A 15601-nucleotide genomic window follows, 5' to 3' on the forward strand; every position below is an offset into this window, starting at 1 on the left:
CTCACTATTTGACAAAAATTACTAGAGAAATTGGAAAACAGTGCAGCAGGAATCAGGTATTGATAAGCACCTAACATTCTATACTAAGATAAGGTCAAAGTAGGTTCATGATTTATACATAAAGAGTGATAAGTTAGGACAATTACTTTATTTTTTTGCTGAGGCAATAGGGGTTAAGTGACTTGCCTAGAGTCACACAGCTAGGAAGTGGTAAGCCTCTGAGAACAGATTTGAATGCAGGTCCTCTTGACTTCAGGGCTGGTGCTCTATCTACTGTGCCACATAACTGCCCCTAGAGAGCATTATCAAATAGAAAATGGATAATTTTGATTATGTTAAGTTAAAAAGGTTTGTAAAAACAAAACCAATGCAGACAAGATTAGAAGGGAAGCAATAAACTGAAAAAATGATATTCTATCCAAGGGATATGATAAAGGCCTCATTTCTAAAACATATAGAGAATCAACTCAAATTTATAAAAATTCAAGCCATTCTCCAATTGATAAAAGATCAAAGGCTATGAACAGACAATTTTAAGATGAATAAATTAAAGCCATTTCTAGTCGTGAAAAAATGCTCTAAATCATTATTGATTAGAGAAATACAAATTAATACAACTCTGAATAAATACTTTACAACTCACAGATTGGCCAAGATGACAGGAAAAGATAATGATGAATGTTGAAGGGGATGGGAAAACCGGGATACTAATACATGGTTGGTGAAGTTGTGAATTGATCCAGTCATTCTGGAGAACAATTTGGTACTATGCACCCAAAGGGCTATCAAAATGTGCATGTCCTCTGATTTATTAGTGTCTTTACTGGGTCTGTATACCAAAGAGAGCATTAAAAAGGTAAAAGGATCCCTATGTGCAAAAATGTTTGAAGCAGCTTTTTTTGTAGTGGCAAGAAACAGGAAAGTAAGTAAATTCCCATCAGTTGGGGAATTGCTGAATAAAGTATGGATGTAAAAATGAATGTAATGGAATATTGTTGTTCTATAAAAAATGAGGAACAGGCTGATTTCAAAGAGGCCTAGAGAGACTTCCATGAATAGAGGCTAATTGAAGAGAGTAGAATCAAGAAAACATTGTACACAGAAACAACAAGGTTATGTGATGATCAAGCATGATGGCACTTTTCAGCAATGAGATGATTCAGGTCAATTCCAACTAACTTTTAATGGATAGGGGCATCTGCATCCAGAGAGAAGACTATGGGGACTGAATGTCGATCCCAACATAGTATTTTTACCTTTTTGTTGTTGTTATTTTTTGCTTTATTATTTTTTCTTTCTCATTTTTCCCTTTTGATCTGATTTGTGTGTGTGTGTGTGTATGTGCAGTATGATACATGTGGAAATATGTTTAGATGAAATGCACATGTTTAACTTATATTGGATTACTTGTTTAATGAAGAAGGAGAATGGGGAGGGAGGGAGAAACAATTGGAACACAAGATTTTGTAAGGATGAATGTTGAAAAATATCTTTACATCTATTTTGAAACATAAAAAGCAATCAATATAAACAATAAAGTTAATAAGTTTAGCTTTTAAAAAGTCAAGCAGTCCAAAGTCACATGACCAGTATGGTCAGTGAATTGACTGGAAGCCACATCCTTCCCTAGGAAAGCTTTTCACACTGCCTTGCAGTATAAATTAAATCAATAAAATTAAAGAAACTTAGTGAATCCAAAGTGTTTTGATGAAGAAGTAACTGATCACACTTCCAGCCTGTTTTGTCATGGTATATACAATAGTCCATGGTTGTAACATAATTTATGATGGTCTGTACAAAGTTTGAGCTTGGAGAAAAGGGGAGAAAAGAGAGAAATGAGGGAAGAGAGAATTAGAGAGAAAACAAGAAAAGGAAAGAATAGGAATAGAGACAGAAAGGGAAAAGGGGTTATAATTAAAAGGTTGGGAAGGAGGAGGGAAGAGAGGGAAGGAGCAGAGGAGATAGTGAGCGAAAGAGGGGGGAGGAAAGGGAAGGAGAAAGAAAGGGGAAGAGGAAGAAGAATGAAAAAGAGGAGTAGGAAATGGGAGGGAGGGAGACACAGAGAAGTGGGAAGAGAAAGGAGAGGGAGATGGCAGGAGCAGAAGAGAGAAGTTCAGAGTGACATTGTAAGCACTGCAATCAATTCTTCCCAAAATAGAAATATGATGGGCTGCAGAGAAAAGGCTCTTCATTATCATTTCTAGTTCAATGTTCTAATACCATCTTGTAAAATAATCTGAAAGACTTACTTTAAAATGTTTAGATTGTTTTAAGGCTATAAAGTGTGTGATGGGGAAACCTTTTCAATTCCTGACTTCTTTTTTTAAAATAAGTAAGACCAATAATGTATTGCTTTGAAATTCTGGATATTTTAAATAAGCCACAATGAAGAAATAGTTACTTTTTCATATTTGCCATTAGCCAGTGGAAGAAGGTCTCACTCACTTGTCGCCTTTCAGGCTCTCCTGGATCTCCTGCCATGCTGTGTTTCTGGCCATGTCCCCATTGCTTCCTTTACATTGGGTGGGTGGTTCTTTCCCCAGGAAGCAATTCACTGTCCCATGAAAACCTTTAACCACTAATATCCTTTTGCTCATCTCTTGCCTATAACACCTCCCCAATCCAATCCAGCTATTTCAGACTGTATTTCTCTTTCAGGATGCTACTTAAAAGTCTTATAGTCAATTAAACTCTGTGGAATTTCCCCAGTAAACACTGTTCCCTCCATCTTTGAGACTCTCATGTTACTCTGTGTTAATTGGGGTCACATTTTATTCAGTTTTATGTCATTTGTGTGTGCATGTGCATACATATATGTATATGTATGTGCAAACACATGTAACTGATTTCTTTTACTAGACAGAAAGCTCTTAAGGGTAGATTTTGCATCTCACTTATTTTTATTTCTCCCTGGGTCAGGAGAAGTAGATGCCTAATAAATATTTGTGGAATCAAATTCATCTCTTTGGATTATAACTTAATTTTAGAGTTCAATCTTCTAAAAATGGATTATTAATGCTATCCATAGATTTTCTTTAAAACTCTCTTTAAAGATAAAACTTCAATAAAACTGTTTTGATCCCAAAACACTATTAATGCATGAAATTAACATGTATGTTTTCTCTTTTCTTCCATGCACCACAGAAACAAGACATTCTTAACCAAGTAAGCCATTTTCCTCTTTTTTTTTGGCAATCATATCTGTTTTGCCCATGATTGATGTGAACAGTGATTTTCTCATGCACGTCATTGAGTTCATCTACATCACCATAAATTTAATGTACGTCAGCAGGGCACCTGCTATCCTGGGTATCTGGTGTTGGAGAGGCTATGCAACTAGAATAAGAAGGTCTCTTCATCTGCATGTTGGACAGTCATTGAACCATACTCTCCTACACTTAAATTTCTCTCTTCCAGAAAACTTGGATTTTAGGGCAACTGTAAAAACTCCATTCTTCTCTCAGGGGTGAGACTTCAGTCCTTTATTAGTTAGACTTTTAAAGGAAAATTGGGCTGTCTTTTCCCGTCTTTTCCCTCTATTTCAGGCCATAAGAAAGCTAAGGAAAGATAAAATATCTGAGTGATAAGAATCTCCTTGACCTTTCTCACTCGCTGAGTTGGTACCAATGAGGGCAGGGAAACATGAGCTGTCTGGTACCCAAGGCGGGAACAGGGAGAGAAACACAGAATGTACTTCTTAGTTGTGTGATGGATGCCGTGGACTTGGCTTTGGGTCACCCAGAAAGATTTTCTACAAGTTCACATACAGTCTTACTCTGGCACCTGGAAAATGAATCAGAATATTGGACATCCAGCATCCTCAGTAGAGAAACTGGATGTTCTCTACAATGGGCCACTGGTTCCGAGGTAATCCAGAATTGAATGGAGTAAGTTGAAAGTGGGGAAAGGCATTTATGATGATATATCTTAAACACACTTGATTGATCGATTAGAATTAGTTTAAGGAAAACTATTGCTCTTAGGAAAGTTCCTTAGGAAATAGCTCTTGCCATTCACAGGACAGGGATACCCACTGGACCTATGATTTCACTGGTGTAGCAAATTTTCAAATGAGGAATCTCCCTCTCCCAAGAAAAGTTAATGTTTTCCCTGCAACTTAAAGACTTATGAGTTATTTAGACAAGTGTTGGGAAAGTAAGTGATTTGTCTCAGGGTGAAGAGCCAACATGTGCCAGCAGCTGGAGTTGGGGTGAGATCTTGCCAACTTCAAAGGCAGATCTGTGTCCTGTTGGGCCATGTCAGTGTTAGGTCAGGCTGGACCATGTAAATTCTAGGTTGGGCCATGTCAATGCTAGGTTATGTCAGTACTAGATCCTGCAAGGCCATGTCAGTTCCTTCTCTTTACTATACATAGAAAACCCCAAATGGCTTCTCATAGAAGAGGAGTTGGCTATCCCACAATAGCATCAAATGCTATTTAAGGTAAACTTTGTGAACATAGGAAAGAGTAAAAACCATGCATACATATTACTGCTTTCTCTGTTCATTTTTTTTTTTTTAAGAAAGGGAGGATACCAATAGTGAATGTGCCCTCCTGTCATTCTATGCACACACATGAATATATAGACATTTCCTTAAATAAACCTTCTTCTGAACATGTTGGTTCTATTTCTCTTCCAAATGGAGTCGGAGTTTTGATGCCATGCTGTGTGGTACATTATTCCCTGACAGAAATAACACTGTGACGTTCAGCTCTTCATAAAGGGATTTCAGAAAATTCCCTTGAGTTTATTTCTTGGAATATTTTCACCTTTGCATATTTAAACAAGAATTTAAAAAGCTTAGTGCATACTTCCAGTAATTAGATTGGGGAACCCCAGTTGTGTCCTGGAATAATCACCACATTTCAGTTGTGCTCAGTACTCCCTTGTTCGGTGTCTGCCACAGGGAACCCCTTCTCTCAGGTGAGCACAGTGGGTATAGCTCATCTGAGCAACTCAACCAAATAACCAGCAGTTGTTTGTCCTAATTAGACTAATATGAATCCATGTCTCCCCTAGAGGGGCTCTGGAGCAGTGTGAGCCTAGTCGAACAAAGACCTTTGGGAGTATTCCTGTATCAAATAGATATCTAAGAAAGGAGAAATCCAGGCCCTCTCACCAAAGCGGTCCATGATGTACCATGACTGGCCTCAGACAGCCTCTCTCACTATTCTACCACCAACCCTCTCAATAAATAAGCATCTATAAAAGATCTCCTATGTAGCTGCCAAAGTAGCTGGAGACACTGAAAATTCAAAGACATAAAATGAAGTTATCTTTTCTCTCATAGAGTTTCTATTTTGTTGAAGGAAGTAATGGATATAGATATAGATAGATATAAATAGAGATGTATCTATAGATATCGCTACATGTGTATTCATAGGACAAAAACACAAAATAGTATAAAAAAGGGAAGTTTCTGGCATCTGAGACAATCAGGAAAAGTGTAGAGGTAAGAAGGGAGACCTAGCAGGGCAAAAGCACAAAGACAGCACATGGAGAAAAAACAAGATCATCATTTGACTAGATGGAAGCTAGAAAGCACATGAATAGAAGGTGGCTCTTGGATTCGGGGAAACTTAAGACTTACTGAGTAGTAGGTAAGCCATTTTGGAGAAAGGAAATTTCCTTATCAACAAAATGGGGTAATAAGAGTACTTACTTCAAATAGGTTGATGCTAGGATCAAATGAGATTATATTGGTGAAGCCCTCTATTCTCTTTATTATAAATTGGCAGAGTTCAGGAGGTAGAATGGCAGTGATGAGTTGGTGAAGATAGAAAGTATCTAAGCTGATAAAGGGTCTTGAAGGTTTTTGCCTTAGGTTCCCGAGTCCCAAGGGAGCCATTGGATTTACTGAGGAAGTGTGTGACATTGGCGATCTATACTTAATGAAAATCACTTTTTAACAGCTGAAAGTGAAATTAGACTACAAAGAGACTAAGTAGGGAGAATCCAATAGAGTCAGTTCAATAGTCCAGGTGAAAAATGATGAACCAGTGGATTCAAGTGGTAGTTATACAAAAAGAAAGCAATGACCAAGTGTAAGAGATGTTGTAGAAGCTGGAAATTAAAAGAAAGAAAATAATCTTATGTGACCGAAAGACAAAAGAGACTAGTCAGGACAGGATCTTGGATTATAGCCACATTTCAGGGGGTAGGTTATGGATGATTATCACTTAGGAAGTTAAGAAGTAGTCAGTCAGTAAGAGAAGCAAGCTAAATTGGTGTAGCTAAAAGGAAAACCTCAAGAAAGAGGAGTCAGGAAAAGAGGGCAGCTGGTACAAGCATCAGACAGCACAAGAATATTGAAGGTGTGGAGGAGATAGTCAATCTGGCCATTAAGAGATCATTGGAAACTTGGCAAAGAGCCATTTTCATTGAATGATGAGGTACCTGAAGCTGGGCTACAAAGGCTTGAGAAGTTAATGAAAAGAGATCTCTGCAGGTAAAGTCAAAACCATAGAAGACTTTTTCTAGGAGTTTCACTGTCATGGAGAATGGCAATAGGATAGTGGATCCTTAAGCTTTCAAAAATGGCTGAGATGAGCATTTTTGAAAGCAAATGAAGAACAAGAGAGAAATTAAAAAGTGTTGGAAGCAGAAAAATGAGCAATCAATCAGTCCAATAAAATGAGAGGTTTTCCTTGACAAAGAAAATAACCTCTTTGTCAAGGACTAGGGAAGAATGAGGAAAGGAGGAGATGTGGGAGATCTGAAGAGAGAAAAGAAGGTCTCCAGGGGCATTGGGCTAGGGGATAGAGGACTAAAAAGATTGCCTTGCTTCAATGATGTTTCAAATGATGTTATACAACATTGATCCATGGTAGGCCCAGGGAGCCCAGATATGGCACCCCCTGGTTCTAGCAAGTAATGGAGTGATGGTTTTGATAGAGAAACATTCTTCTTGATTCAATTTTATCCCTGGAGGTGAAATGAAATTTCTCCTGTTGCCTTAAATCCTGTTGCTAGGAGAAAGAGGTTTAACCAGGGATGAAGATGGTTTAAGAAGTGTACAACATGGAGGTCAACACATGTCTCACTCTGATGGCCTGTCCTTGGAGAATTTCCTATGTGAAAAACACAATATATCTCTTACCCCCTTTCCACATTTGTACAGCAAAGTACCCCATCCTCTGGACAATGAAAGCAAAAGACAAATGCGGTGTGTATTCCTATAGACAACAGTATTGTATTCAAGATCAAGAAAACATGGAGATCATGGAAGCCGACCAATTCTTTTACAGAAAATGAAATGGAAACTCATAGAGAGTAAGGAATATCTCTATTCCCTTGCTTCCTAAGGCAGTGCCTCCTCATGACCAATTTAGTGTCTTTTCCAGCACACTGGACTGCCTCCTTAAATGAAGGAGTGATTTAGCCATAATATGTCAGCCACTCATCATCAAAGATGACAACTATTTTTCCACTGCTCCCCTTATCTGGATGACTGGACAAGTATTTCCTTCATTCTTCTTATAACTCTGCTCACTGTGTACCCGGGGGCAAGGAACGGATGTCAAAATGGAATGCATAAATCAGGATTATTCTACCCTTCATATCACTTTCACTGCACATTTGACATAAACAATTTTAAATCCTCAAAAACAAGTTGAATCCTCTGGGCTACAGAGGATAATTCAGTGCATTGTATAAAGGAAGGAGTGCCTTACTCGTATTGACAACAGTGGTCTCAATACTTCCTGTTTGGAGCTCATCTGAGATCTTGAAAAGGCAATGTTATTAATGATTATGAAGACTGAAAGGCAGACTTCCAACTCATACTGGTCCAACTACAGTTCAAAATTATTTAGAAAAGTGACCGGCTGGCTTTTATACTTTGATCAAGGTCCCACAACTAAGAATATCAAGGGACTGATGACAAGGCATGACCTTGCAGCAATATTGCTGCAAAATTATTTGGGGGAAACAAAGGACTGGAAACAAAGATGGTACCCATTGATTTGGCAATGAAAGAAATGACTAGAGTGAATATTATAACATTCTAAAAATGAAGATTTGACAAATTCAGGGAAATGTGGGAAGATTTGAATGAATTATAGTTTAAGAAAATAAATCCTGTGACAGTGACCCATTCTCTCTAGCACTGACTGAGTTTGTGGTTGATCCTATAGTAGAAACTTACTAAATATTCATTTGATATGTGTCTCTTATTCTACCATAATAAAGCCAAAAATACTATTTTAATCAGCATTTTTTGTATTATTAGTGATCCAAGTTTGTCTTTTATATGGTTGGTTGGGTTGCAATTCATCATATAGCTGCCTTTTCATGACCTTTTACCTAATCTCTTTTAGGGGAAAACATATTCATTCTTTTGCCACCCTTTATCAGGAAAAAAAAAGCCCCATATTTAATTGTCTTTGAGAAAATTCATGGTGGTTAAATGCTGAAGATATATATCACTGTGTACCACTGAACCAGGAAAAACATTTTCAGCTGACAAGTTCATTTTCTAAAACCAATTTAAGGATTGAAATTGTAGAGTTCATACTCTGACATTTAATTTCTTCCAAAAAATCTTCCTGTGTAGCAGCCCTCCAGTGTCCTGTGGATTGCTTTTTTGGCATGTAAAATACTAAGAGATAAGAACCTTTTAAAAATTTTCCCTCTGAATGAGTCAGGAGACATTTTTTCCTCCTCCATGATACCTGGTGATGAGCCTGACTGTTATCCAGGTGCATCCTCTGCCTGCCCTGTCCTAATCATGCCAGCCCTAACTCCAGAGAATGCCCTTACACCCATTTTCAGTGCCTGGAAGCAGAGAGATATGTTAGTGAGAATATCAGAATAACAAGGAAAACAAACCACCTCATAATTCTTTCTTTGTCCTCTGGCCTGACACAGAGTCAGTGCTTATTGAAAACTTCACAGTTAACAGACAGTGTGGTCACTTTTGCTCAGGAACTGCCATCTCCCATATCTAGACTGTCCTTTAAATATGAGAAATTCACTGCCAGACTCCAGTGGTAGGTGTGTAAGTAGCCAATGGGCTTCATGATGGCCCAAATCATGGAGCAAGAATAAGATGTAAAAGAACAAAAGCCTATGATACCCAGAGAAACACAAGCTGAAGCAAAGGGACTCTTAGGGGCAGACTTGGACACTAGTTTCATGAGCTGGGCAGAAGAGAATGGATTGTGATTCACACCACTGGAGGAATTACATATACCAAAGAGATCACTCATCCCCTGATGTCTAGGAGTACATTTATAAAACTAAAGTGGATACTGAATAGCATGTGGTCATTTCGGTTCATGAAGATGATTTCTTCTGTAGTACCATACAGAAATGTGCAAGTAGCAGCCAGAAGTTATTAAAATAAGACTAAACAGATGAGCTTTATTTTAATTCACTTCTAAGCTACTTGGATGGACTGGGAAATGCTGTATAAATGCAAGATATTATGATTTCTCTGGTATTGACAGAGCCATCCACACAAAAAGCTCCAGATGGTTGGACTTAAATAACTGAGAACTCCGGCACGTGATCTGAAATGGGATGGGCTTGGCAGCAGTTCCCAATCACTCCCTACAGCCACTCAGCCCTGCTCAGCCTCTCTTTTGTTGTTTCCCTGAATAACTCATTCACAAGTCTGAGGCTGCTGCTTAGAAAACATATAATAGCAGATTGGACAAAATCTGTCATGTCCTGTTTATATTTTTAAGCCACCATTAGATTCTCAAAACTCAAGCAACTGACAAATTAATCAACTAGTCACATCTGAATCTTTTCACTGACAACCACTGGAAACATCTTCAAATAAGACTTAGATTTTTACAAGCAGTCTTAGAGCTCTATGAGGGCTAGAGAAAGCCCATGTCTCAGGTTCTATCTTCTTTCTGAAGTGAGGACTCCCCTGACCAAATATATGGCTTTGATGAGTTTGGATTTGGGGTATGATGGGACATTGGCTTTGTCCTGTGCCTACAGGGGAAAGGAGGAGATCAAGGCAACATGAGACCACTTGATATAATTGTCATTAAAAAAAGTTCATTGGCCATAGGTGAGCTCTGGTAACTGTGGATGAAAGTACTGAAGTTGGGGGCCTAGCTGCCTGGAAAGATGGTGATACCCCCAACAGAAATATGGAAATTTCAAGGAGTAAAATGAGGGAAAGAAGAAGGAAGAAATGGAAGAAGGAAGAAAATAAATAATTAGAGAAGGAACAAATGTTTTTTTTTTTTTTTTTTACTCTGTGTCAGGCACTGTGATAAATGTCTTTAAATTTTATTTTATTTTATACTCGTGAAATCCTGCAGAATAAAGGAAAGAAGAAGAAAGAAATGAAAGGAGGAAGAAAATAAATAATTAGAGAAGGAAAAAAAATGGTTATTAAGCATTTGCTCTGTGTCAGGCACTGTGATAAATGCCTTTAAATTTTCTTATTTTATACTTGTGAAACCCTGCAAAATAAGTATTATTTTCATTTTATAGTTGAGGAAATTGAAGCAAACAGACTTTGTTGTTGTTATTCTGTGACTTGTTCAGGGCCACAGAGTTTATCAAGTGACTAAGATAAAGTTAGAATTGTGATCTTCCTAATTCTAGAACCAGTGCTCTATCCATTGTGCTGCTAAGCTGCCTTCTGGTATAAAGGATGGTCAGGGAGGGCTAGCATCTCTGACATGAGGGCTTGCTGAATCCTTTTCGGGGCTCTTTATCCACCTTTGATGTCTACTTGGATTCAACTCTCACCTGTGACTCTAAGAAGCTAGAGCATGTGCATCAGCCACCCCCTAGCAAAATCATCTCAGCAAACAGACTAATCCAGGTTGAGAGTACTGATGGGCCTCCAACCTGTCAGTGGGTTAGAGAGATATCCACCTCAAGCATGTGAAGACTGCTCCAGGTGGAAAGGGTTAATGACAACAATGTGGGACTGATGACAGCTTGGTCAGCCATGGAAAAAATGAAGTCATCTACTGCATCCCATGCCTTCTCCATTTGTCTTGACATTGGTCTTGCCATGGGATTTCCCAAAAGGGAAGGTGAGATTGATAACTTTGCACAACTCTATCTCATCTAAGTTCATTTCATTAGTGAATCAAGACATCACCCTATGATATCCCTGGATCTCTTCGAAAATGAAGGACAAACAACAATGACAACATGATGTCTTTCCTGAAACTCTTTCCCCCCTTTTTTACTAGATCATAATTTCCTCAATGACAGGGATCATTTTCCTTGTATTTGTATCCTCATCACCCAGCACAATGCTGGGAATATAGCAGGAACTTAACAAATATTCATTAATTGACTGATTGGTTAACTTGCTGGCCAAGATTATGTTGAAGACCTTTATTTTTATCTCTCTATATATTGCATGCATATCATTTAAAAGAAGATATAATGAGTGAGCAAGGGGATCCAATCATGGACTAACTTTCTATCATCTCATAACTCAAAACCAAAAAGAAAATAAGATCCTGATGTGAAAATCATTTTATCCAGGAGAACAAAATCTTACGTTATAGGTTCTATTTCACCCATGTGTAAAACACATATCAAAATCACCCTGGATTCAATGAATAATAAAACAAATGATGTCTTTTGGTAGACCTTTATTTAATCATGTACAGGAAATGAAGAATAAAACATGGAGAAATATTTTGGGATGTATGAGTTCTAGCCCAGAGTGATTCTCTGTGGATGATCCCCTCCAGATGATCCTTTTGTTGAATGACATGCTGATAATATCAAATCCTGCAAAGTTGGAGGTGTATCTTACAAGTAATTTATGAATTACTGAAGGAATTTGGCTTGAGAATTTACATGAAAAATCAAGCAGATGATGAATGTTTATGCCCAGTTTATGATTTGCATTTGAATGAACAACCTGGAGAATCTGTCCATCAACATGTTTATACTAAGATCTGGTTGAGCCTAGAGTTAAATAAAGAGGAGAGTGATCTACATTATCTTTAGAGAATTGAAAAGTTATTTTAAATGAGTCCAAGCTTCTCAACACTGGTACTTTACTCGTACTTCCATATAGAAGCAAAGAGAGAGCAAAGTCTAAAGAGAAAAAGAGGAGCACTAGGCCTGAACTCAGGTAAATGTAAGCTCAAATCTTGCCTCAAGCACTTTCTCAGGCTATGTGAGCCTGAGCAAGTCATTTCTCTCTTAGTATCCTCATCTGTAAAATGTGATTAATAATTGTATCTACCTCCTAGAGCTGTTGTGAGGATTAGATGGAATACTATTTGAAGAATGTTTTGCAAACATTAAAGTTATATTTATTACTATTAGAATTACTATTACTACTACTACTACTATGATAATGATGATGACTACATCATCCCTACTATTTTATCACTACTGCTACTACTACTTTACTCCTACTACTTTATTATTCCTATTCCACCTACTTAATTCCTACTATTTTATTACTTCTGCCACTACTATTACTTTATTATTACCGTTACTACTACTTTCCTACTGCTACTTTCTACTGCTACTTTGTTATTAATACTACTGCTTTTCTACTACTATTTACTATTACTACAACTGCAATTGCAACTATTGATGTTACTAGGAGGGAAATGGAGAGGTTGCCACAATAAAGTAAGTTATAACTAAAGAAGAATTATCCTCCAAAAAAAAGAAAGAAAGAACAAAGAAATGTAATTTGACTGGCTGGTCATTTGTCAACTGTGAGGTTCGATGTCATCCTTCTATAGCCAGAATATTGACTGATGAGTCAGCTTTCAGGCATTAATTATCGTTTATTCATTTCAGTCTTCTTTAATTTTTCCTGACTCCATTTGGGTTTTTCTTGGCAAACAAACTAGAGTGGTTTGCCATTTCCTCTCCCAGATCATTTTTAACTACCTACTATTATTCATCAGGTACTTTACCTTTGTGCTATTAAGAGAAAGTGTTTCCAGACCTCCAGTTTGGTGGATGGCTCCCCTCCTTAAATTGATGTGAGGATATGTTTGAGAGCAGCACACACTGAGAGCAAATGAATATGTTTTATATCCATTTTGGGGGGAGGGGATTTCCAAATTGATGCTTGGGTTCATTGGAGAGTAATGGAAGAGTTTAATTCTAAGTGATAAATTGATGTGAAGAAGCATGTGTGTTATATAAATGCATAGATGGAACTTTTTTTTTGTGGAAAGAGATTTATGAATATTGTATAAATGTAGATATATGTCTTTGCATATATACATGTCTTTGTATACAAAACTATCAAGTGAGCAATTTGCTCATTGGGATTTGCTTGACTTGTATGGTTTAGGGATTTCAACTATAAAACTATTTTCTCTGAAATACAAGCATCTTTTCCTCAGAGATAAATGATTCCAAACTTAATTGAGTGTAAACATTCTGGACTCTACCTCAAATCCATCACAAACTCATCCATTATTTTAAAACACTCAAAGCCTTCGATAAAAGATGGTATGTCAAAATAGACAGTAAGCCTGGATTAAATGGGAAGGATGGTTTGAAGGGAGGAATATATGGCTGTATTCAGAGATGGCTCAATGACACCCAGAGTAGCCCTGAAAATATCCCTGCTAGGAACACATCTTAGGGAACACAGAGAATGCTGGCCCTGCCCCCTCCTAGAGCTGAGTAACCTTGGGAATTCTGGTTGACCTCTATGAATTTATTTTCTGATCGGTAAAATATAGATGAATATCCATCACTCAGCTGTCTCTTAAGAATCATTGTGGTCAAATGTGAAAATGTGTGTGATGTATTTTGTGAGTCTAAAGTGGGGCTTTGTCATCACCACCCATCACCATCATCACATAAGCTGAACTGAATATTCTGTCATGGATAATTGAGTGTTTCTAATGATAATCCCATTGGGCAGGCTACTAACATTTGAATTCATCTTTTTAAAAAAGAAAATCTTTTCTTCCATTACAGACCATAGATTTTGAAGGTTTCAAGCTGTTCATGAAAACATTCCTGGAGGCCGAACTCCCTGATGATTTCAGTGCTCATCTCTTCACATCTTTTAGCAACCAAGCCCCTCATTCGAGTCCCTTGGTCAAAAGTAAACCTCCCCTCCTCTCCGGGGGTAAGCTCTTATTCCTGATTTTGTTTTCTCTTCTGTCTCTTTCCCTCTCTGTCCTGTCTCTCCTACCCCAAGGAAAGATCAAACTTTGGAATCTGAAAGAACATCGAAGGTTCTGCATGAGGAAAGCAGAATGGGGGATGGTAGTATACAATAGCTTGCCTTCATAATGAGGTATATGGCAGAGACACAAATGATGGTGTGTATGTTTGTGAAATGCCATATTCATATCTGAATACTTTATAATCAGAGGAATGAAAGCCTTAGTTAGATTCTTCATATCTCTGAGAAACTCACAAAGAATTAACTTTTCAATGATTGGTTAATATCTGCTCCTACAGACATTTCTATGGGATGACGTGGAGTGTTGATCTTTCCTAGGACTGAAGTATAGCACAAATATTAGCATAAAAAAATATGCTAAATAAGATTTATTGGAAAATTTAGGAACTAAGTTTTTTTGAAAAAAGAGTCAATATTTCAAATTGTTTTCATTTAGGAAGACATTTTCCTGGGTCATCCCCGGAGTCCATCATTTTTCCTAGGATTGGAGTTTCTGGGTTGCTAGAGATTATTCTGCTTTTGGGGCAGCCTTCACTTCATGAAGAGGCATCTACAGCAGTCATTTCTTAGCAAAGTGATGACTTCTTAAATATTTAAAGAGAGACTTTACCACACATTTGCTTTGTTACATATTAACAATAATCAAAAATTGGATTTTTAAAATTAGAAGTTTGGGTAACCTGGTTGTCTTACAAGTTTAGGAAAATATCAGTAGCAATCCATCCAAAGTCTTTTTAAGCTGCACTGAAATTTTAACAGTGACTGTTCCTTTTTCATAAAGGAATCCAAGTTTTAGCCATAATATATTTAACCATGGTCATTGTTACTGACCACCCCACCTCTACTATAAATGATTAAAAATAGTTATCTGCCACTGAGTGTATGCATCCAAAAGCTTTGATGAAATTCAACAAATATTTCTTTTTTGCTAAGTGCCTGCTGCCATATGATTCACTCCATGACCTTCTTCATCCCAGAAAATGAAGTCTCCATTACAGGTTCCCTTTGAATCCAATAGATGAGCCTTTTTCCTTATCTAGCCAAACAGGGAACCCTAAAGGCAATCCTTGCTCTCTACACAGCATTCCTCCCCTGTCTATGTAATACCTTTCCTCACTAAAATTTAGCTCTTTTACTAACATAGTTTGCTGTTATACATATCCCCAGGGTTGAGCACAGTATCTGGGAAATTATACATGCCTCATAAATTGCCTGTTTAGCTACATGTCTATCTGATACTGAATTAAGTGCTGCTGGGAATTGTAAAACAAAAAATGAAATGATCCCTAACTTCAAAGATCTTATATTCTTTTAGGAATAAATCATGAAATATGCACCCAGAAGGGAAAGTACAGACTCTAAAAGTCTTTTGAAACTTTTGATAGGGAGGGAGGGAGAAAGAACAACTACAGAGATCAGGCGAAGATGATGTGGATGGTGGCCACCAAGGTTGTAACATGGAGGTGGAGGTGAACATTAA

The 15601-nt window shown here is 37.5% G+C and overlaps 1 protein-coding gene across 4 annotated transcripts in view; it reads left to right on the plus strand.

Annotated features, from left to right (window-relative positions):
- Positions 1-15601, plus strand: part of DGKB (diacylglycerol kinase beta) — a 687380-nt gene that overhangs the window by 190930 nt on the left and 480849 nt on the right. For 2 of the 4 annotated variants that reach the window (XM_031940700.1, XM_031940702.1), the window contains exons 4-5: positions 3145-3165; positions 13908-14061. The exons of 1 other annotated variant lie outside the window; for it this stretch is intronic. In XM_031940700.1, the coding sequence (XP_031796560.1) occupies positions 3145-3165; positions 13908-14061 (175 nt within the window). The remainder of the gene's footprint in view (positions 1-3144; positions 3166-13907; positions 14062-15601) is intronic. One more of the 4 variants, XM_031940701.1, reaches the window with a different exon arrangement.

The sequence above is a fragment of the Sarcophilus harrisii genome, chromosome 5 (genome assembly GCF_902635505.1).
Source record: "Sarcophilus harrisii chromosome 5, mSarHar1.11, whole genome shotgun sequence".
Taxonomy (NCBI): Eukaryota; Metazoa; Chordata; class Mammalia; order Dasyuromorphia; family Dasyuridae; genus Sarcophilus; species Sarcophilus harrisii.